Source organism: Danio rerio, chromosome 22, assembly GCF_049306965.1.
Source record: "Danio rerio strain Tuebingen ecotype United States chromosome 22, GRCz12tu, whole genome shotgun sequence".
Lineage (NCBI taxonomy): Eukaryota > Metazoa > Chordata > Actinopteri > Cypriniformes > Danionidae > Danio > Danio rerio.
Window position 1 is genome coordinate 2,991,613 of NC_133197.1, and position 23,469 is coordinate 3,015,081.

The window sequence follows — 23,469 nt, forward strand, 5'->3', positions numbered from 1 at the left end:
GATTGGATCAATCTGATCCGGATAGGAACTTTTCAGGATCACTAAATCTGGATTACCAGTGCTCAAACACAATGTAGATAAATAGATAGGCCTGTGTAAAGAGCAACAAGTAGAATAGCCAGTGTGGGGTCAATATAACTTTATTTTTATTTAAAATGAAAACTAAGAAAATTTAATATATAAATATATAAAATAATAATAATAAATAATAAAAACAAGAAAAACCCCACCCCATCCTCTTCCAGCAGTCCGCTCATCTGAGACCTACAACACTGTACATTGAGGATATTTATAATAAGTTTCAAATATAGATGTAAATAAAAAAAAAAGACTTAATGTCAAAAACTCCACAATAATGTCAGACTTCCTCATCTGATGTGGAGAGAGCAGCTTGTCTGAGCGCAGCCTTTAGGAGGCCGATCTCAAGTCTGGCCTTGGTTTGCAGCAATTTGGAGTCACTTGTTCCTCTGCCAGATGAAGCTGTGTTTCTGCCCTTTCAGTCTCTTTTTGCAATTGATGAAAGAGATTTCTAAAATCAGTCATTGCCATTCTTTGCACTTTTTTTTTTTGGTTATTCTGTAATCATTGCATGCATCACTAATAAATATTCTAAAAACAAAAATATTTTCCATTGTGATGAATATAGATATCAATTATTGACAATAAAATGTATTGTTTTTGGAAAATTTTGACAGCTGTTTAGGGGATTATTTTATGAGGCCAAACTCTTTCTACTTTGCTGTAGGCCTACACTGAAAGGCTGAATACGTTAAAGCCAATAATCACTACAGCCTGACGGATGAACAAATACAGTTAAAACCTTATGAATCAATAGTATATCTCGTAAGATACTGTGTGATCCAAAAATAGTATTATTTAATAAAATTTTTAAGTTTTTATTACATTTTGGGCATGAAATCCACACTAAATCCACCTTTCTGGTGGGATCAGTTTAATCCAGGTTTTTTGGATCAAAGTGATCCAAATCCTACAAAAAAGGTCTGAAAAACCCAAAGTAAAGGTTTGATCCAGATCAAAACCAAGATTGGATTACGTGATCTAATCCGATTAGGTAATCCGTTTTTTCCTTTGAAAAACACATTTCCAAGATTTGATCCAATCCCTTATCCAAAATCCCAGTGGATTACTTTTGAAAAACCGGGCCCCAGGAGTGCATGTCAGTTTTTTTGATTCAGCTCTCAAATGACATTCAGGAGATGTTGTGGACATTGTTTTAGTTCATCAAACAGTTGTTGAATGAATCGTGGTGTTTCCATGGCGCAGAACTGAAAACAATACACTTATTATCAATAAGCACCCCAGATAGCACAGACAGCTGTCATCTCTTACCTTATGCTGTGCGCTTCAGGGCCATTCTCCTCTGTTTTTGAGGTGATGTGCATAAGTAATCCTTTTATATGTCTGATGTGGTCCAGACACAGTGAATTATGTTTGATCAAACAAAAGAATAGTGAAATATGAAAACAGTGATCGCTCCCTGTGGCTTGTACAGCACCTCTCATCAGTTGGAATACAATAACTTTTGCATAGATTATGGTGGAGACATTTTCTTTTTTCCTATGATTACAGACATGTGCAGGAACCACCAACATTAATTACAGCACACTAGACCACACACAACCTAAAACACAACCTAAATTATTTAACCTTTTATTTTTATGCAAGTGAGTCAACTTGCATGTTGATTACTCGGCGAGGAAAAGAAAATCATTTATTTTTGGCCTGCTGATTTATGTGAAATCATGAATATGATCACCTTATATGATCAACATTAGCTATTCACTGTATAAAAATATAACATTTAGAAATATTTTATAAAGTTATTGATATCGGCACACAAATCCATTATCATTGGATCCCTAATATATTAATTTATACATCAGCTCTGTCTGGTTTTCAAATCTGATTGGCTCTTAGCTATGCAATATTCCACCAGTAGTTTCAGTCTACAGTGCCCGTAAATGTGTTAGGATATTCAGATATTATTCAGAAGTGTGTTGCGTGTCTATATTGTAGTTTATTGTGAAATGTTTTTTGTTTATGCTATATCTAAAGGCAATATGTTGCTCGGTCATCAGTTATTTATTCCAGAGCAAATAGATTTGAAAGCAGTGTTAAGTTTATCTTTATATATATGTTGATTGTACTGACTGGAAACTTGGTCATTATTTGTTTGACTGATTTACTTTGCATCTTTATGTTGTTGCTTGTTAAGTGTTACTGTTGAATAAATGACTTTTGGTATAAATTTTAATGATTTTAATTGAATAAAAATGTAGTACAATTTGTAATTGTAGCACTTGAGCAAAAGTAATTGAGGTTGATGTTACATTATGTATATATATGCATTGACTTTCCACATTTGTTGTGGGCCGCAGGCTTTACACTTTTATGTGTCAAGAGTATTTAGCAATTTATTTAGTTTTACTTTTAAAGGACTGTCTTTAGGATAGTACTCAAGATTATTAATCCTGTGGCGTGAGGCAGTGGTCCCCAATTATTTCATCAATGTTGTTCTGTCAATTTGTTCTACCTTGTCACATTCTCCTACCTCTCATTCAAAAAGCAGGTAGCACATTTTGATGACGCAATATGCTACCCATCAGATTTTGCAGTTGTCAATTGTTTTATAAGTTGTGGTGATTCTGTAGTTGCTATGGTAATGCAAGAACCATAGTAACAAATGATCCAACACTGTGGTTACAATAGCAAATATAAACTTACCACAACATAGAACACTACTGGACTATTTGTTTGTTACTACTGCATAGTTCTTGCATAACCATAGCAACTATAAAATCACCAGAACTTGGGTCATTTGTTTTGCAAGTTCTGGTGATTCTATAGTTTCTATGGTTACACAAGAACTATAGTAACAAACAAATGATCCAAAATTGAAGTTTTCTATTACTACAGTTGTTTTTACCATAGCAACTATAGACTTACTAGCAATCCACATCATTAAATTACTATAGATCTTGTGTCACCATAGCAACAGATTATTTCAAATACTTAAATATAGTATGGTTGAAAAACGCTACAGTATCTACTATAAACTACTAAATTATTTTTCATGCGGGATGTTAGCAGAAATGTTCACATCCAACAACAGTAGAACAAACCAATTTCTTTACTTATCAAAAAAAAGTAACACATTAAAACAGGGCTTTATGTACTGAACAGATGTCAGTGTGTTCTGTGTTCGTGTCTCAGCTGCTCTTCTCATCATTGGTTTTTCCTTTCGGCAGCCGGAATCGATTTTTCTTGGAGTAGAGCAGATTCTTGCTGAACAGCAGTGGGATATTTCCCAAATACAGGAAGACTGCAAGAAACACACCTGAAAAACACCAGATCAAGATCAAAACCCCATAGTAATGCTGTCTTAAACTAATCAATCAATTTAGACAATAAACTAAGGCTCTTAAAGAGACGGCGCACCCAAAAACTCGCACAAAAAAATACAAGTATTAGTTTTTGTTTTCTTTTGAACAATGTAGCATTCCAATACATTTACACTTGTTAATTTTCTCAGAGTGCAATAGCAAAAATGGGAGGGATAGCAGGTGTTTAAAATGTGAATGAATAAGCAGCGTGCAAAACACTTGCGGCCATTAGAAAACCATACAAAAAAGAGCATGGTCCGTAAACCTAGGGAAATTTATAAACAGCATTTCCTATGACTCTTTTGCTTAGTTTTTCTTTGTAATAGTGCTGATATACAGCCATATCGCACTGCTACGAGTGTGATACTGCGTTTATACAACGGTTTGACGGTATAATTGTGTATATAAAAACAAAATCCTCTAAAGAAACAAAAAACCCTTTTGTAAGGAACTACTTCCGCGTTGGATTTAAATCATAAGCTGACAGTTAAACAGCGGAGCGTGCATCTTTTAAAGATTCTAACGACGCTTTAGATCTAACAGGGAGTGCTGAGTTACTTCATAGCTCAATATATTTGACAGTCGCTTTGGATAAAAGCGTCTGCTAAATGATTAAATGTAAATATTTGAAGTCGATATTGAGCTCTTTTTCAGCCAACCATGTCTTTAATCAATTTATGGCCCATACAGTTTGCCGCAGTGTTGTATTCATGCAGAATTTTTTTCCCTAAATAGTCCAAATCTGCTGATGTAACGGCTACTCTTCTTGCAGTTTGCTCATTTGATGTCGTCTTTTCATCTTCTTCATCTGATGGGCTTTCATAGCTTCGCTGGGACGGTTTGAAACTTTATATTTTTTTAAATAGCTTGCTTGGAACACCTTGCAAGCGGAGTGATACAGTATACATGAGTAAAGAGGCTGTGTGGATATTATATTACTTAAATATCTCACGGCTATCAGCTAATCAGATTCAAGAACCAGACAGAACTGGGGTATATATGTGTGTATATATATATATATATGAAAAAGAAATGCCAAGGTTGATATTATTACTACTCTTAAGAATTTATTTTTTTGGATTGTCTCCAGAACAAACCACTGTTATACAATGACTTGCCTAATTACCCTAACTTTAACCTAGTGAAGCCTTTAAGTGTCACTTTAAGCTGAATAGTAGTATCTTGAAGAATATCTAGTCCAATATTATGTGCCGTCATCATGACAAACATAAACAGAATCACTTATTAGAACTATCAAGTTAAAAAACTTGAAAAAGTATTTAAACAAGAATTAAAGTTTTGCAGGAGGGCTTTTAATTTAGCCTTTAACTGTATATAAACTTAAATCATTATTGAAGACAAGTGAATAATTAATAATAAACCAACAACACTAATTCAGAATTACTTATAACATTCATCAGAGTAAGCAAGGCGGTGGCGCAGTAGGTAGTGCCATCCCCTCATAGCATTGCTGGTTTGAGCCTTGGCTAAGTCAGTTGGCATTTCTGTGTGGAGTTTGCATGTTCTCTTTGTCTTTACGTGGGTTTCCTTCAGTTGCTCTGGTTTCCCCCACAAGTCCAAAGACATGTGGTATAGGTGGGTAAGCTGAAATGTGTGTGAATGAGTGTATGGGTGTTTCCCAGTGATGGGCTGCAGCTGGAAGGGCATCCACTGCATAAAAACATGCTAGATAAGTTGGCGGTTCATTCCGCTGTGGTGACCCCGGATTAATAAAGGGACTAAGCCGAAAAGAAAATGAATGAATTCTTCAGAGCATCTTGTTTTGTGTTCAACAGAAGAAAAAGATTCTTAAAAGATTAGAAACATGAGTAAACGATAAGGAGCTTTTTGGGTGCGCTGTCCCTTTAAGGGCCTTAAAAGTTTGATTAATCAATTTGGAGACAGCTAAGTGGTTAAAGTCTTGCTTGAGGTTTTAAAGAAATTGTATAAATATTGTAGTTTTAAATAGCTCCGTTGCAATATATCTTGTGGTATTGAACAGGTTATTACACCTTCACCAGACTCAAATTTAACCATTTTCAAACTGCTCCAGCATTTACAAGTGACATTTACATACTCTAAACCAGGGGTCACCAAACTTGTTCCTGGAGGTCCGGTGTGTCCTGCAGATTTTAACTCCAACCCTAATCAAACACACCTGAACAAGCTAATCAAGGTCTTATTAGGTATACTTGAAACATCCAGGCAGGTGTGTTGAGGCAAGTTGGAGCTAAACTCTGGAGGCACACCGGCCCTCCAGGAACAAGTTTGGTGACCCCTGCTCTAAACCAATAGTATCTGACATATTGTGATATAGTATAGCATAGTATTGTAAGAAGTTTAGAATTTCTGTTTATTCAAATTTGATGCATTGTTTTCTCAAAGCGGTAATCTTTGTTTTCATTTCAAGCTGAAACGTTTTTACTAGTTTTAATTTAATATATTTAGTTAGTAGTTTGTAAGATAAATGAGTATGAAAGCAACACAACAACATTTTCATTATCCAAAATATAAGCACTTTTTAAGCCAGGATTTTGTACGTTGTTATTTTTTTTAAAAATTGCAGTATGGTGAAAATACTGATGGTGTATTTGAGTGGATGTTAGTGCTGTACCAATGAGTGGTCCGAGCCAGTAGACCAGTGAATACACCAGGAACGAGTGTCCAGGGCAGGTGAAGGTCACTGCATAGGCCAGGGCCGGATTCACATATCCAGATGTGTAGTTGTTTGCTGGAGTGAAAGAGAAAAATGAAAAACTTCACATCATTCACCAGACAAACACCACAGATTATGCTTTTTATATTCATAAATAATGATAACAAATTTAACATGCAGTTTTTAAAATGTACATTCAGAACTTGCATTGAAATGTTTATGTAGTACATGCCTTTTAAATAAAGCATCTTTGTGTATGCCTTTTAAATAGTCTTTCATGCATCTACAATAATAATTGTAATTTTAATTTGCAATACAAAAACGCACGATCAACGTGTTTGAAAACAATGCAATACATATTTTTAATTCTACACTAATCGCATTTTGGTTTTTATTTGAAATCTGAAACCTTACTTAAAATGTGCATAAAAATGGTAAAGCTAAAATCTACAGATGTTAAAATAATCATCATCAATCTACAAATCCACACTATTTAATATACACGCACCGGCCACTTTATTAGGTACACCTTACATAACTAGTACTGGGTTGGACACCCTTTTGCCTTCAGAACTGCCTTAATCCTTTGTGGCATGGATTCAACGCATTAAAACCATTTATGTATGTATTTTAAAACTACAAACCTTAATAATTGCAGTTCAAATATTAATTTGTTTGCTTTTTCAATTCTATATCTACAATTTAAACTACAAACCTTTAATTTTTAATGTAATATTTGCAGTTTCTTATTTAACACGCATTATAAATCTACAAACATTTGTAATTAAACATAAGTCCAGTATTATATGCATTTAAAAATCATATTATTAAATTGTGGGTTTAAAATGCATACAATAAACTGTTGAATTTTTTACTTGTATAACTAACATTAAAACGTTAAGAAATTCATTTGCATCTCAGTTTTCCATCTTTATTTAGATATACAGATCATAAAATTATGATTTGCAGTTTACATCTACAATAGCTGTTAAGGTTAGACTTGATGATTTATGCACTTTAAATCCAAAACCGTTGTCTTTAATCTGTACATTTAAAAATCACTATTTCTTTTTTAATACCTGCATTTAAAAATGAAAGTTATAGTGTATTAATATATGCATTTCACATCTTCAGCCTTTAATATTTGGATTTTAAATGTTTTTATTATATGAATTCAAAACGCAAGTTTTTCATGTAATATATGCATTTAAAGATTACAGTTTTGATGTAAATATTTGTTTTCAATATTAGCTATTTTTATTCTATATATTATTTTTTAGCCCGGTACTTTTATTATTTAGTATATTTAATAATATGTTTTAAAATTTTTAAATATATGCATTTGAAATCCACAATCATTCATGCATTAAAATAAATGAAGTTTTAATTGTCATATGTGCATTTGTCATATTAGACAATATTCACCGTTTTTAAATATTTCCCAAATGATGTTTAACAGAGCAAGGAAATTTTCACAGTATGTCTAATAATATTTTTTCTTCTGGAGAAAGTCTTATTAGGTTTATTTATGCTAGAATAAAAGCAGTATTTAATTTTTTAAACACATTTTTTCATACTGTAACCTGCCTAGTTAACCTTATTAACCTAGTTAAGCCTTTAAATGTCACTTTAAGCTGTATAGAAGTGTCTTGAAAAATATCTAGTGTAATATTATTTACTGTCATCATGACAAAGAGAAAACAAATCAGTTATTAGAAATGAGTTATTAAAACTATTATGATTAGAAATGTGTTGAAAAAAAAATTCATTAAACAGAAATTTGGGGGGGGGGGGGAGGTGGGGGTGGGGGAGGGATATACTGGGGGACTATAATTCTGAATATGTCTCTATAAATGATATCTGACAAACTTCAGCTCAAAACCTGCATTTAATAATCCTCAATGTCCTCTCTGCTATGATCATGCTTGTGCACTCACCGGTGTAAGCGATGAGCGTGAGCGCCACAGAGAGCGCAGGGACCTTCAGCATTTGTGATCTGTTCTTCAGGACGAGGTGCAGCAGGAGCAGCAGCAGCGCAGCGAGAGCTTCAGTGGAGACCCCGAGAGCTGTGGAGACCCTCAGAGACGTGCTGCACTCGGACATCATCAGGTTCTTGATCATGTGCATATCGCTCAGCTCCATCGCCCAGAACCTGCCGGCCACTTCCAGAGCCAGAAACGCTCCAATCAGCTGCGCCGCTATGCTCAGAACTGCCACCACTACGCTGACATCCCTCTGCAGGAGCCGCAGCAGCGTCACCGCCGGGTTTCCACTCACGTCCTGAAAAAAAAAGAGGGTAAGACTTATTAAAGAGATGCATCAAATATGTACAGTTAAAGTCAGAATTATTAGCACTCCTGTTAAGTTTTAGTTCTTTTATATTCAAAGAGAGTTTTTTTCGACACATCTCTAATCATAATAACTTTAATAACAAGAGACTTGGAAATATACTTGTTACATAAACGCACTAAATCGCACTTCAGTAGCGTTAATTTGAGAGCGCACAAGAAGATCTGCGCTTGAGCAGCGTATATTTGAGGGAGCGTGCAAGAAGTTTTGTGCACGAGCAGAGGAAATCGGCTAGCAAGCATAGAGATCCGCATGCTGTAGGCTATTACATTAATGCGATCACTTGTAATACTGCGCTCACGACAATTGTCATTGAAATAACACCACAGGTAGTTGGAAGATCTGTGTAAAAAAGGCCTGCCGCCAAAGCTGGAAAACATCCTAGAGAAAACTTTTATCTTTGCCATGATGACTAAACAATATTTGACTAGATGTTCTTCAAGACACTAGAATTCAGCTTAAAGTGACATGTAATCAGGGTAAAGTTAGGGTAATTAGGCACGTCATTGTATAACAGTGGTTTGTTCTGAAGACAATCCAAAACCAATATTGCATAAGGCGGATAATAATATTGACCTTAAAATGGGTTTTAAAAATTATAAACTGCTTTTTTCTACCTAAAATAAAACAAATAAGAAAAAAAATCTTTGTTTTGTTTAACAACATTTGGGAAAAAAAAATAAAATAAAAATTACGACTTTGACTGTATATGTTTGTCTGTGTTGGCTTACAGTATCGAAAACGGTATTGAATATCGATATTGAACATATATCGTATGGAAGTTAGTAACTCCAGGATCATGATAACACTAGTTTCAAACCAGTTTGAGTGTCTTTCTTCTGTTAAGCACAAATTAAGTTGAACTGAAAAAAAAGCCATTGACTTGTATAGTATTTTCTTTATTGCTATTTTAAATGCCAACAGATGCTTTTTCAGTTTACAATATTTAATTTATAGTTTATACATTTAGTACTAGACAAAGAGTATTCGCATCCAAAATAAAAAAAAAAGTTTGTTTTGACCATTTACAGTGTATAACAGCCTTCCATTGCTGTTGTCGCCAGTATGGGGGTGAGCACGTATTTCACGCGTGCAATCAGAGTCCATGCATGCAAAAGTTGATTTCAAGCAGAATGTCTTTATTTTGTGCAGGTGAATAAAACAAAGCCTCAATCTTTGCTTCTCCTTTCTTCTTTATCATGTCAATATAACATTCACTCCATGTACACACAGCACATATCTAAACACTGCAGTTTTCTGGCTAGCAAACAAGTTACTCTTTAGCACGGTCAAAAACCGTGTGCTTTCTCATATCTGACGCTCTTTCTCGCTTACGCCCCATTCACACGGGGCGTCAGCGTCAACGCTTCCCATTCACTTTGAATGGGTGACGTCAGGCGTTGAAGAACTGCATTGTGGATCCGTCAGCGCCGCTTCAGAGGCGTTGCTCGATGCAGAAGTTGGGACTAGCTCAACTTTTCAAGCGCCGACGGAAGCGTCAGCCAATCAGATCGCTGTATGCAAATACACCAGCTAGACAGTCGCCTCTTGCGGACTGAATTTCATTGGCTGACGCTTCTATGACGATCGTTTCAGACCCAACTTCAGACACGCCTTTAGTCAAGCGTTGACGCTGAAGCTCCGTGTGAATGGGGCGTAATACACAGGCACCTTAGTTATAGTTTTCAGTTAGCGACACCTAGTGGACAACAAAAATCACTACAACACAAAAAGTGGCTCCTACACAGTGTATATTTACTATGTGTAGGAGCCATTTGGCAACTTTGCTCATTGTTCCACTAGGTGGTGCTCTTTAAACAGGCTTTATAAGTGGGAACAAACATTCAGGTAACAGGTTGCTAGACGGAAGGGAGCACATACAGTTTTGACCACACACTTTCAAACACACACACTTTCACACACACACACCCACAAACACAAACAAACGCTCATGCGCATTCACACAGAGAGCCACACACATTCATTCATGCTTTAGCATGACGGTTTGTTTTGTTGGTAAGTCACGATATGAGGCAGTGTTTGACTTCTACGAACGGAAACTTACCTGGAAGGAAATTTGTGAACTATTGGAGTTTGCAACTGCAATAAACGTAAACATCTTCGGAAACAAGTAAGACTGTTCATTTCATTTACACTACATCAGCCAGAGGACAGTGTGCGTCAGCTGGGTGCCTGTCTAACAACATCTCAGGGACTTCAAGCAATAGGCTTAGCCTCTACACTATGCATATATAAACGCAGACGTGCAGATCAATGTTCATTTATATTTAGATATAAAATATATCATACAAATTACATATAAATTTCAATATCTATGTGACAAAAATTGTGTCGTATAGTTTTGTTTTTATGTAGTTGTATCACATATACATAACAAATATAACACACACACACATTATTTCAAAACCACATTTTTGTTTTAGATAATTTAAATAAACATATTATAAACATTTTTATTTATTTGTACATTGAAAAAGTATTTATAAATGTAGTGTTTTATTGCTTTATTAAATGACATTTAAATCACAATTTAAATAAACACATTTATTTATGTCTAATTATTTGTCCATTAAATTGTCCATGTATGGCAAGCCGTTATGACTTATTCATTCTCAGGATATGTATTCTTGATATCAACAATTCAGTTCTTGAATCTATCAAAAAAGAAATTGTTGAAATCAATATTACATTTCAATTAGTAACAACATTAAAGTTGCGTCCCAAATGGCACACTATACACTATGCACTCATGCACTATGTACTTATGCACTTACACACTCAACAGGATAGTATGTGTATGTAGTGTCGTCCCAAATGGCTCACTAATGTTTTTTTACTAAGCGGAAATTCAAACCGTTTCTCTGATGACGTTTGACGGTTGCCAAATCATTGAAGTAAACAACCGAATTATCAAATAATACCTGCCGTGAGTATTGCCGCGTTCACCATCGGGAGGCGCTATAATCACTCTCGTAGGAGAATTTTGCTTTCACCATCCAAAATAAATAAAGTTATCCAACATGTGCGCCCGATAGGTCCGCCTCTTCCACTACGTAAGCAAACCTGCGGTCGTTGAGTGCGTGAAGTGTCCATCATTACACACTTCATTTTAGCGGCTAATTTTTTACCGGGTAATTAAAGTGCACTTATTATTTTTAGAGTTTTCAGTGTGAACGCACTACTTACACTATTTATACTACAAAATGGCATAGAATAGTGCATAAGTATGCAATTTGGGACGCAGCTTAATTCTTGATGTCAGCAATAATGTCACCATTCGCACAAATACAATTGTTGATCTCAAGAATTCGGATTTTTTATATCAAGAATTTAAATCCTGTTATCAATAAAAGACAAAACGGCTGTTCTGGCAAGCCGCTTTTACTTTTATTGCTTAAACGGATATGAATTCTTAATATTAAGAATTAAATTGTTTATACACAACTTAATTGTTAATATCCAGAATGCGAATTGTAAGAAATCAGTTCTTGATATCAACAATTAAATTGTTGATATCAAGAATAACATTTTTGATATCGAGAATTGAATTGTTAACATCAAGAATACACAACCTGAAAATTAACAAAAGTCAAAACGTCCATGCTTTATTTATACACATTTTAATGCTTCAATTACTAAATTGATAATTTGATTATTCATTTTATTTCTACCCGGCACGCCTCATCCTCCATATACTAACATAAACAAACAAGATGAAAAATACATGTATTACAGTATTTTTTCATCTTCATTAAGGTTAATGGAAGTAAAGTCATTCATTGTTAGTTCATGTTAACTCATAGTGCATTACTATAGATAGTTGAACATGGAAATTCAGTCATCATACTAGTTTCAAACTTTAAGAGTTTGATTCTTCTGTTGATCACTAAAGAAGATTATTTGAGGAATGCTGGAATCCTGGAATCATTGACTGAATGTTTGCTTCTCTTTCTTTGGAAGTCAAAGGTTACAGATATTCAGCATTCTTCAAAATATCTTCTTTTGTCTTTAACAGAAGAGAGAAACTCAAAGGTTAAAAAAACAGTTGAAGGAGAGTAAACATATATGGGTAAACTATCCCTTTAACAAGCCTGAGTTGGGATGTTTTATGATGCATTGGTAAATGCTGGATTAATATTCATTCATTCATTTTCTTTTCATCTTAGTCCCTTTATTAATCTGGGGTCACCACAGCGGAATGAACCGCCAACTTATCCAGCATGTTTTATGCATCGGATGCCCTTCCAGCTGCAACCCATCACTGGGAAACATGCTAGATTATCATTAATTAATAAATTCTGTACAGGTATTGTCTGTTATTAGTTCATGTAAGTACATACTAACATTAATAACATAATTAGAACTGCACAATAAATATGCAATAGTCACACCGCAGGATTTGCAATGTTGAATTGGGATTATATTTGACCAGGAGTCAGTTCAGAACATGGAGCATTGGGGATTTTTACCATAATGGAGCAAATGTTTATCTTTTACATGTTTTTTAAGGTCTGTGACTGTATGAGTATATCAAGAGAGTTAAAGCATTCAGCCACAATGAATTGTACCATTTGAAATTAATAAGAAATATTTTATTTAAAAAATTACACAATAAAGATGCGATGTGGTGCTATTTTACATTGGACTGTTCCATTTCTGTATCTGAATTTCTCAGGTGCCAAATAGAGCTATTTAAGTCATCTGGTGAAATTGTATTAATATCGCAATCTGTATTGCAGAAAAACAAATTGCAATGTCAGAGTTTTCCAATATCGCGCAGCCCTACTAATAATGAAACCTTATTGTGTGACTGCAAATTTTAAATCTAGGATTTACTTAATATATACAGTTAAAGTCAGAATTATTTGCCCCCTTTTGATTTTATTTAATTTTTTTATATTTCCCAAATTATTTTTAACAGAGCAAGGAAATTTTCACAGTATGTCTGATAATATTTTTAATAAGATAATAAGTCTTATTTGTTTTATTTCGGCTAGAATAAAAGCAGTTATTAATAAAAAAAAAAAAAAAAAAACATTTTTGGGAAAACATTATTAGCCCTTTAAGCTAATTTTTTTTTAGATAATCTACAGAACAAACCATTGTTATACAATAACTTGCCTAATTCCCCTAATCTGCCTAGTTAACCTAGTTAAGCCTTTAAATGTCACTTTAAGCTGTATAGAAGTGTCTTGAAAAATATCATGTAAAATATTATTTACTGTCATCATGACAAAGATAAAATAAATCCATTATTAGAAATAAGATCTTAAAACTATTATGATTAGAAATGTGAAGAAACAATCTTCCCTCCATTAAACAGAAATTGGTAAAAAAAAATAAACAGGGGGGCTAATAATTCTGTTTTTTATTTATTTGTTTCCTTTCAAAATATACAGCAGAGCCAAATAAAAAGCACAATAAAACAACTAAAGATAAGCATTTAATTTACAACTACTTACGACAGAATATTTGAAGATTTAGATCAACAAATTTATTAATCTAGCAATTTATTAGGACACTTTTAAGTAATCTTGTTTAACTTGTAAAAGATTACTGATTTTGCCTCACAGTTAGGTCCATGGTTCGAGTCCCAGATGGGTCAGTTGGCATTTCTGTGTGGAGTTTGCATGTTCTTCCTAAGTTGGCGTGGGTTTCCTCCTGGTGCTCCTGTTTCCCCCACAGTCCAAACACATGCGCTATGGGGGAATTGATTAACTAAATTGGCTGTAGTGTATGAGTGTGAATGAGTGTATATTCAGCTTGAAATCATATGCTGGATAAGTTGGCGGTTCATCCACTGTGGCGACCCCTGAGAAATAACGGGACTAAGCCGAAGGAAAATGAATGAATGAATGAAGATTACTGGTTAAATTTGTTTATAGATGCTTTATGTGGAACAGCCTTTATTTTTTGCTTTCAAAATATAATGGTATATTATCATGCATTATAAATCCAAGCAACTGTGAATTACTAAAGGCAGATTATTTTGAGATTTTGTGCTACAAATGATATATTTATACATGTTTTATTCATATGCATCTTGTTTAACTTGTGATAATACTGACTTAACTAAAACACATTCAGAGAATTTTAAATCAACTCATTTGATGGATTACGATAACAATACAAGATGTTGCTAACTTAAAATATGTGAGAAAGATGCGTTGAATTAAAGTTTGCTTGATATTGTGCTCGATCATATTAACCAGTCAAAGCCAGAGCTGTCTAAATGTCATTAAAATGACTGTACAATATTTTTTATAAACAGTTGAAGTCAGAATTATTCGCCCTCCTGTGAAATATTTTTAAAATATTTCCCAAATTATGCTTAACAGAGCAAGGAAATTTCCACAGTATTTCCTATAATGTTTTTTCTTCTGGAGAAGTCTTATTAATTTTATTTCCGCTGGAATAAAAGCAGTTTTTATATTTTTAAAATAATTTTAAGGTCAATATCAGCCCCCTTAAACAAATATTTTTCCCACCATACCTGCATGACGGCAGTGTGTACGGCGATGGACAGGAACAGCATTGTGACCGCAACATCTGGCCCGAGTGCTCCGGCCCACTGTCCCACCTCTGCGATGGTGTCCACCTCCAGTCTGCAGGCGCACAGAGCGAACGCGGAGACCAACTCCAGCAGGACGGTCCATCGGCGCAGCAGAAGACGGCCCGACACACTCAAACCCACCACCGCCAGGAAGAAGCCCAGAGAAGAGTTCAGGCCCGACATGATGAGCCGACGGACAGAAAGAAAGAAAGACACGAGCTCAGTGCTGCTGTATTTGCTCAGTGTGTGATAACGTGGCACTCGGACAGTCCACGCTCTTATCACAAACACACATGGGTCAGATACACATTGACCTCATCAAGGCCACCTGGGGGAAAGTGGACTTCAGATTTGGCTCCCTCTAGTGGACGATTGATGACAAATTCTGGACAATCGCCACTTTTATTTAAAATTGTCACATACAGTTTGATATGCAGTGAAATGCTTTAACAAGCAGTCGTGAACTTAAAATCATAACAATGAGAATTTAAATTTTGTAAAAATATAATTGCAAAATAAAATAAAAGCAAATATAAAATACACCTAATTGACTAAATGATTTAATGTGTGAATGTATAAATATATATGCATTTGAAATCTCATATTTAATGCATGTATTTGAAATCTGCACTAGAGGCAAAAGTGCAGTAACTACACATGCTTTTGTATTTCAAATCTACTATTTTTATTATATATTTTTCTTTTAAAGTGTGCATTTAACTTGTTTTACTTTAAATACATGCATTTAAATTCTATAATATAAAATTTGAATCTATATAAATCTAAAAGATAGAAATAAAAAGCATCAGAGATCTACACTCCACTCCTGGTTTTCAGGGTTGCATGTGTAGCTCATAAGCAGGCTCTGTGCAACTTGTCACCAGGCCTCGTTGGCGCAGTAGGCAGCGCGTCAGTCTCATAATCTGAAGGTCGTGAGTTCGAGCCTCACACGGGGCAGAATTTTTTATTTACAAGAGAAATCTAAATCAGCTTTAATAGTATGAAGCTTTAGTTTATTAAAAAGTAATCTTAAGATTTAAACACTTTCCTACTGAAGCGTTTAGTATTTTTTATACTAGATTAATAGATAAATACTGCCACCTGCTGGATATCTTCATACTTTTGTTATCTTTATTTCTTAAGATAAACTACAAACAAATTGTACTTAACAATATAAAAAGTATCCTTTATTACTGATTTAGATTATACTTTATTCAAGTTTTTTTGTTGATGATCTCACTTAAAAATGGAGAAGTATATTTAAAATATTTGTAATATTTTATTTATCTAATATAAACATTTTTATGGATACTTTCACAAATGTGAAAAAGGATTACATTCATAAAAATGATTATTAAAGCTTTTTGACAAAAAAGTTTCAATAATATTTTAACACTCTTTATTACACAACCATAAAACAGGTTATTTCTTTACAAAAAAAAGGATTAATTAATTATCGCAAACAAATGAGCCTTTGAACTAAAGTGCTACCAAGTTTGAATAAAAAGTTATAATTAAAAAAATTTTAATAATTTAAAAGCAATAATTTTATTAAGTAAAAACTTTAAACATGTTTTAATATAAAATATGGGTAAAATAACCTATAAATTATATAAAACGTAAAAACAGTTTTATGTAACACGTAAAAGGAATAATAGTTTTAATCACATTTTACCAGTTTTTAAGTGCAAATATGAACAAAGAACAGCTAGGGTAAAAACTATTGGCCAGTACGGGGATCGAACCCGCGACCTTGGCGTTATTAGCACCACGCTCTAACCAACTGAGCTAACCGGCCCTGAAGACCACCCACTGAAATCACGGCTTAAAAAAAACACGTTCAGACGACAACAAGTTTCCTGTTTTATTTTAGGTCTGTTTTAAATTGATTTAAAACCAAATACTAATTGATTTTTTTACTGTTTTTAAAGTGAAACAAAGTAGTACTAGTAGTTAAACATAGTACATTATTAAACATTAAAGAATCATGAAACCCTACCCAACAGTCACTGTTAAACAAAGTCAAATCACCCAAAAAACATTTGGCCACAAATGTTGCCTTGCATTTATGAAATGTGTATTGTGTAAAATTGTTGCCCACAATATTGTAGTAATGTTAAAGCAAACTACTTAGTAACTTAATTAACTTTGACATGTCAGTTGTCTTATAAAATCAAAAGGGGATAACATGGGAACACTTTACCATGATGCTGTGTTAGTTCATGTTAGTTAATGCTTTTACTAACACAATGAACAACACATTTAATACAGTATTTGTTCATCTTAGTTGATGAAAATACAGTTGTTCGTGTTAACTCACAGTGCATTAACTACAGTAACAAGCATTAATTAGTAAATGTTAAACTGAATATTGAATGCTGTACATGCATTGTTCATTACTAGTTCATGTTAGTAAATACATTAACGAATGAAAGCTTATTGTAAAGTTTGACTGATAATATCTTGCATAGCTATCTGAATATTGTAGGCTGTTTAAGCACGCTTAGCAAATTTGTGGAGAAACTAAAGCATGAGCTGGAACTGCATCTTTTTTGTTTTTTTTTGTTTTTTTTATAAAGAAGACAACTTTACCCTAATTGAGCCTTTAAATGTCACTTTAAGCTGAATATTAGTATCTTGAAAAATATCTAGTCAAAAATTATGTACTGTCATCATGACAAAGATAAAATAAATCAGTTATTAGAAATAAGTTAGTAAAGCTATTATGTTTAGAAACGTGTCGAAGAAATCTGCTCTGTTAAACAGAAATTGGGGAAAAAATTATATATATATATATATATATATATATATATATATATATATATATATATATATATACACATACATACATACATATACACACACATATATATTTTTCTATTATATATATATATATATATATATATATATATATATATATATATATATATATATATATATATACTTAAATACATACATACAAACGGGAGCTATAATTCTAACTTCAACTGTTTATCTGTCAATATCTCAAATAAATGTGTTTTAGGGTTTTGTCTTATGATGCTATAAGCTGATAAGCTGAATGTAATTTGAGAAGTGACCTACTAATATTTGTTTTGTCAATGTTAAACACAAAAATAATTATAAAAATATTTTTATTGACTCTTCAGCACTCTTAAATAAGTAATTAAGCCAGTTTTGCTGTAAATATTTAAGGAGAAAAAGTGTATACTCCCCGTCGGGGAATCGAACCCCGGTCTCCCGCGTGACAGGCGGGGATACTTACCACTATACTAACGAGGAGTGATTGTAGAAAAGCAAACACGTCCTTTTGTTCCTACGCCTGGAGCGATGTCTCTGTCTGTTGTTAATCATTACTTGTTTAAAATGGTTTCTACAATTAAAGAAAGAGGAAAATGGGTCTGCAGTGTTGTAGTAACAACACATCTTACCTTAACATTGTAGTACGGCGCACAAAGACTTTATCGGTAGGCAGGGTCTGAAATAAACAAGCAGAGAAATTCGCACCAGCTTGAATTAATATACACAATGTGAACAAATATTTCTTTTTGGACATCAAATTTGTTCATGCATTCAAGGGAAGGAACTGGAATTGGGATTTTAAGGAAAGTTTGAATGTCTTAGCACGTTGCTAGCAAGATTTCACATGCTGCTAGCATATTAGCATTTTGCTAACATGCCCGAACTAGGGTTTGCTAGACAGACAGACAAAGAGCTTTAGTGGTAGTAACTTTAAAGTCTTAGGATGAACTAAAGAAAGAAAAATGTTAATAATAAATTTAATAAAGCTGCTAAGTTTGAATATCTTGACAGATGCAAAGTATTTTAAATTAAAACTAAAACAGAAACTAATCTGTGTTTTTTTATATATACAATTGACGTGTAAATGTGTGGCTGCCTGACTATGAATCAATCATTATTAATAATTCAAGAATAAAATAATAATTAATTTGACCCAGTAATAACTATTATTAGTGCATGTAATTTTTGTTTGCTGGAAAAAGTCCTTAACCAACAAAAAAGGCTAACAGTAATATTTTGTAACGTTTAATAAAATCACATCGACTCAAAAGAAGGTTTATTTATACACTTATATAATTGGTTCAACTGAAAATTAAAAACATGTGAGCATTGGGATGTCTGAGGGTCTAAAATTAAATTTTCTGACCCTGTGAATAACTAGATTTGAAAAAATTGCGTTAAACAAGAGAAGTGTTAAGAAAAAAAGCTGTTGCATTGGCCGGGAATCGAACCCGGGCCTCCCGCGTGGCAGGCGAGAATTCTACCACTGAACCACCAATGCTCACATGTCCATCCCTCTAGCACAGGAAATTTTATTTATACCATAGTACACACATTCTGTGTTGACCAGTCAAAATCAACTCAATACTAGACTAGTTTTAACAAGACAATACAAAGATTTATGGCAATACATTTTTTTTCTACAAATGGAAGTGGGCCTAATGCGAGAACTTTAAACGGTACGTAGCTTACTTAACGCAATCTAGACAAAAAAAAATGGAATTCTATGATCAGATCTATCTAAAAATACTTTTTTTTAATAACTTATTTTTTTTAGATAAAAACATGACAAAAATAATGTTTTAAACAAAATTTAATTAGATAATATAAAAAAACTGTTAATTAATTAACACATTTAATTAGGTTGCTAAACTTAAATAGCTTAACAGACGCAAAGTATCTAAAAATAAAACTGAATTTAAGTTAAACGTCTGCCTTTTTTTTAATTAAAATGTACTTACCTGACTTGCAAAATAATTAGTTCAAACCAGTAATACTGATATGAGCGCATGTTGTTCATTGCTGTTAATGAGCAAAAAAAGGCTGACAGTAATATTTTTAAACTACTCATAAAATGAAGCTGAAACAGGTTTATTTATACACTTAAATAATTGGTTCAACTGTACGGTACATGTGAGCATTGAGATGTCTGAGGGTCTAAAATGTAAATTTTAAACCCTGTAAATAACTAAATTTCACAAATGTGTGTTTAACCAGGTAAAAGAAATCTAAAATAAGCTGATGCATTGGCCGGGAATCGAACCCGGGCCTCCCGCGTGGCAGGCGAGAATTCTACCACTGAACCACCAATGCTCACATGATAACTTGGTTTCAACAAAAAGTTTTATCGTTAGTGTAAAACACAGATGGCACTCGTCATGCAATAATCAATATTAAACTCAATATTAGACTATTACAAAAATATAACTGAAAAAAGTACTCACCTCTAGCAGTGCTCTCAATATTTAATCAGGATGTTTGGCCTTCGTAGAGAAAAAGACATGAATGAATGACATTCATAAAATGCATATGTATAAAAATGCAATGTATGAAAAAACAACTAATACAGCATAATGTGTCTACTGACCTTGACCATTGGAGTTCCTGACCTAAAACAGCTGTTAAAGTTGCTAAAATCCATTTTTGTAGATGACCGTTGTTGAAACAGAGTTGTTGGGCATGAGTTAACCACTAGGGGGCGCCTCACACTCAAAGGTTAACAAATGTTATACTTTACTGCCCTTTAATGCTAAACCATGATTAATTTGTAAAATAAAAGGTTTTTTGATAAACAGTCCAAGCTTTACATCTAAAGTTCTGGGTTGTGATCAGAACTTGAGATTTGTTCTATTATGCAAACGTAGCTTCACTTGCTTGTCCCAGAAAACCACACACTAACGCATTTTAGAAAGAGAATACATTAGATATGAAAACTAGATTGTGTTGGAAACTTGATCTGGTGGGCTGAATTTAAATGAGTATCAACTCAAGCCAAAAATACAAACCAGTTTTAACAAGAAAAATACAAAAACATAGGCTGCGTTGACTTAGAATAAATCTCAGTTGAAATCTTTAAATAATGATCAATTGCACTTTTGTGTTAAATTAAGACTTATTTTTCTTATTTTAAAACATGACAAAACCACGATTAATTTGTAAATTAGTTAAAATATATTTTCATAAACACACCATGGCCTGTATCTGGAGTTTCTTATGATCAGTATTAAGCAAACTCAAGTTTTACTTATTGTTTTAAATGTTTATTTTTCGACTTGTACCGTTGATAATAAGATCGAATGCAATATAGCCTACGCGAGCAAACATGTTTAGGAAAACTAACGTAATCCCAGTGCAGTTTCAACCAAATGCAGACATTTCATCCAACTCACTTGTCAAAAGTATGAATATCCTTGTTTAAACTATATAAACACTTAAGCGAAAAATCTAGAAAAGGTTTAACGTTAGGCTATCTTTTTTTGAATACTATTCATCATTCAAACTTAAAGTAAATAAGTAACTAAATCATGTCAGCCCTGCTGAAAAATCCAGCTTAAACCAGCCTAGGATGGTTGACTGCTTATAGCTGGTCGACCAGGCTGGTTTCCAGCCTGGTCATAGCTGGTCAGGATGGAAAGTGACCAGCTAAAACCAGCTTGACCATCCTGGTTTAAGCTGGACATAGTTGGTCTTGGCTGGGTTGCCAGCCTTGCTAGGCTGGTCAAGCTGGTTTTAGTTGATCATCTCCCAGCCTGACCAGCTAAAGCCAGGCTGGAAATGGCTGGAAACCAGCATGGAAGTGGTCAAAACCTCTCTAAAACCAGCCTGGTTGACCAGCTAAAACCAGCCAACCACCTAGGCTGGTTTAAGCTGGATTTTTCAGCAGGGAAACGTGTTTAAGAAAACTAACGTTAATATAATTAAATCACCTGTCCAAGTAGTTTTCCTAACAAATGCACACACCACCCCGCCGAAAATATGAACATCGTTCTTTGCATTAATATTAGTCACATTTAAGCAAAACTCTCGACGAGGTTTAACATTAATTTAGGCCTTATTTTTGATTAGGGTCCATCATCAAAAGCCTAACGTTTAAAACAACTTACGTTAAACTAATCTAATAACATTACCTGTCCAGACAAGTTCACAACCAAACGCAGACATTTCAGCTATAACGTTACTTACCAAATATATGAGCATCGTTGTTTACCTTAGCATAGGCGTCACATTTAAGCGAAAAAAACTTCGAGGTTTAACGTTGGCCCTCTATTACGGTCCATCACTCAAACTTGCAGTAAATAAATACTGTTTTAATGAAATAGCGCAAAAAGTCTACTCTTTAAAACTTTAAAGAAAACTAATTAAGTAAATCACCTGTCGAGTAGGGTTTTAGCCTAATGCATCCACTCACCAACAGGTTGAAACCGATCAAACTTGACATCCACCAAATACGTCCGAATGTTGATTTCGACGCCAAATTACGTGTATATCGTCAGAATGTCGCTCATAAGTGCATTTCTAATAAGAATGGACCATTTTGTCCATGAATAATCGTCAATTTCGCAACTTTTGCGTTCTCTGGTGATTTTCGCGTCCGTCACAATCGACCGTTGAAGTTAGAATCCTAGCGGCGGGAAGAAGGATACCGCTCATAAAACAATAATCACTATCTAATATTTAATTTTGAATATAATTTTTTTTTTGTAAATAATATTGCTCGACTGTCTGTTTTTGCAAGTAATTAAAATCTGTTCTAAACAGTCATACCTAGTTAAATAAAAAATAAGTAATTTAAAAAAAAATAAAAAATTAAATTAAAATTTTTTGATTGCTGGTGGTTTTCCCTGTAGGAAAGAGGTAAATTTGATCATTTTTACTGTTGATCATCAGTTGGTTGCATTAACCTTTTAGATAGGCCTATGCAAAAAAAGTTTCTAGCTTTTATATGGAGTTTTATAGAGTGTGCATAAATACACTTAATATATTTATTATGTTCTGAGAGCTGAGATGCACGTTTAGATTTTCTCAGACATATCAAAATAAGTATGCTAAGGTCTCACACACACTATTTTCTATATAAATGGCAGAAACTTAGCTTTTTTGTACTACAGCAGAAGATAAACAGAAAACAAATGATATTTTACCTTTCAAGAATGCATGATTATATGGTGTCATGGCTTTGCAATCAAAAAATGTCATTATAATGAAGTCAATGGGGCAAAAACAGCCAGAAACATAACAAAAGGTTAGTCAATTTGCCCAGAGTGGATTGGATAAAAAAAAAAATGCTCAAAGCATTTCCCAAAATAAGATGTCACCAAAAATCATTCAATTTGAAATTAGGACTCAAAATCACCCCAGAGTGCATGAAAACATCCCCAACATGACAAACAAGGATTGTTTGATTATTAATAAATATAGCATATTTTACCTCTCAAGAACGCATGATTATATGGTGTCATGGCTTTGCAATCAGAAAAATGTCATTATAATGAAGCCAATAGGGCAAAATCAGTCACAAACGTTATGAAAGGGTAGTGCCAAGAGTGCATTGGTTTAAAAAAAATGTTTAAAGCATCTTCCCAAAATATGTCAAAATATTCACCAAAAAATCATTCCATTTGTTAAGAAAACAAAGTTGTGGCGGAATTAAGACTTAAAAATGACCCCTGAGTGCATGAAAACAT

General features: G+C 33.7%; 1 protein-coding gene, 1 long non-coding RNA gene and 5 other non-coding genes across 7 annotated transcripts; 1 reads left to right on the forward strand and 6 right to left on the reverse strand.

Annotated features, from left to right (window-relative positions):
* Nucleotides 1–3,128: 3,128 nt before the first annotated feature.
* aqp12 (aquaporin 12) lies at nt 3,129–15,243 on the reverse strand. The gene is made up of 4 exons (NM_001045862.2): nt 14,924–15,243; nt 7,998–8,340; nt 6,019–6,135; nt 3,129–3,358 (listed from the first exon to the last, which is right to left on the reverse strand). The coding sequence occupies exons 1-4, from the start codon at nt 15,164–15,166 to the stop codon at nt 3,231–3,233; spliced, it is 831 nt and encodes a 276-aa protein (NP_001039327.1). The 5' UTR covers nt 15,167–15,243; the 3' UTR covers nt 3,129–3,230.
* A 624-nt stretch (nt 15,244–15,867) lies between these two features.
* On the forward strand, nt 15,868–15,940 carry trnam-cau (transfer RNA methionine (anticodon CAU)). Its single transcript has one exon. It is a non-coding gene; the product is annotated as a tRNA-Met (tRNA).
* Nucleotides 15,941–16,707: 767 nt separating this feature from the next.
* Nucleotides 16,708–16,781, reverse strand: trnai-aau (transfer RNA isoleucine (anticodon AAU)). Its single transcript has one exon. It is a non-coding gene; the product is annotated as a tRNA-Ile (tRNA).
* Nucleotides 16,782–18,193: 1,412 nt separating this feature from the next.
* trnad-guc (transfer RNA aspartic acid (anticodon GUC)) lies at nt 18,194–18,265 on the reverse strand. Its single transcript has one exon. It is a non-coding gene; the product is annotated as a tRNA-Asp (tRNA).
* LOC103909515 (uncharacterized) lies at nt 18,248–22,408 on the reverse strand. The gene is made up of 5 exons (XR_012397608.1): nt 21,675–22,408; nt 20,373–21,318; nt 20,230–20,268; nt 18,415–18,461; nt 18,248–18,323 (listed from the first exon to the last, which is right to left on the reverse strand). It is a non-coding gene; the product is annotated as an uncharacterized lncRNA (long non-coding RNA).
* On the reverse strand, nt 19,216–19,286 carry trnag-gcc (transfer RNA glycine (anticodon GCC)). The gene has a single exon. It is a non-coding gene; the product is annotated as a tRNA-Gly (tRNA).
* Nucleotides 20,028–20,098, reverse strand: trnag-gcc (transfer RNA glycine (anticodon GCC)). Its single transcript has one exon. It is a non-coding gene; the product is annotated as a tRNA-Gly (tRNA).
* Nucleotides 22,409–23,469: the final 1,061 nt, after the last annotated feature.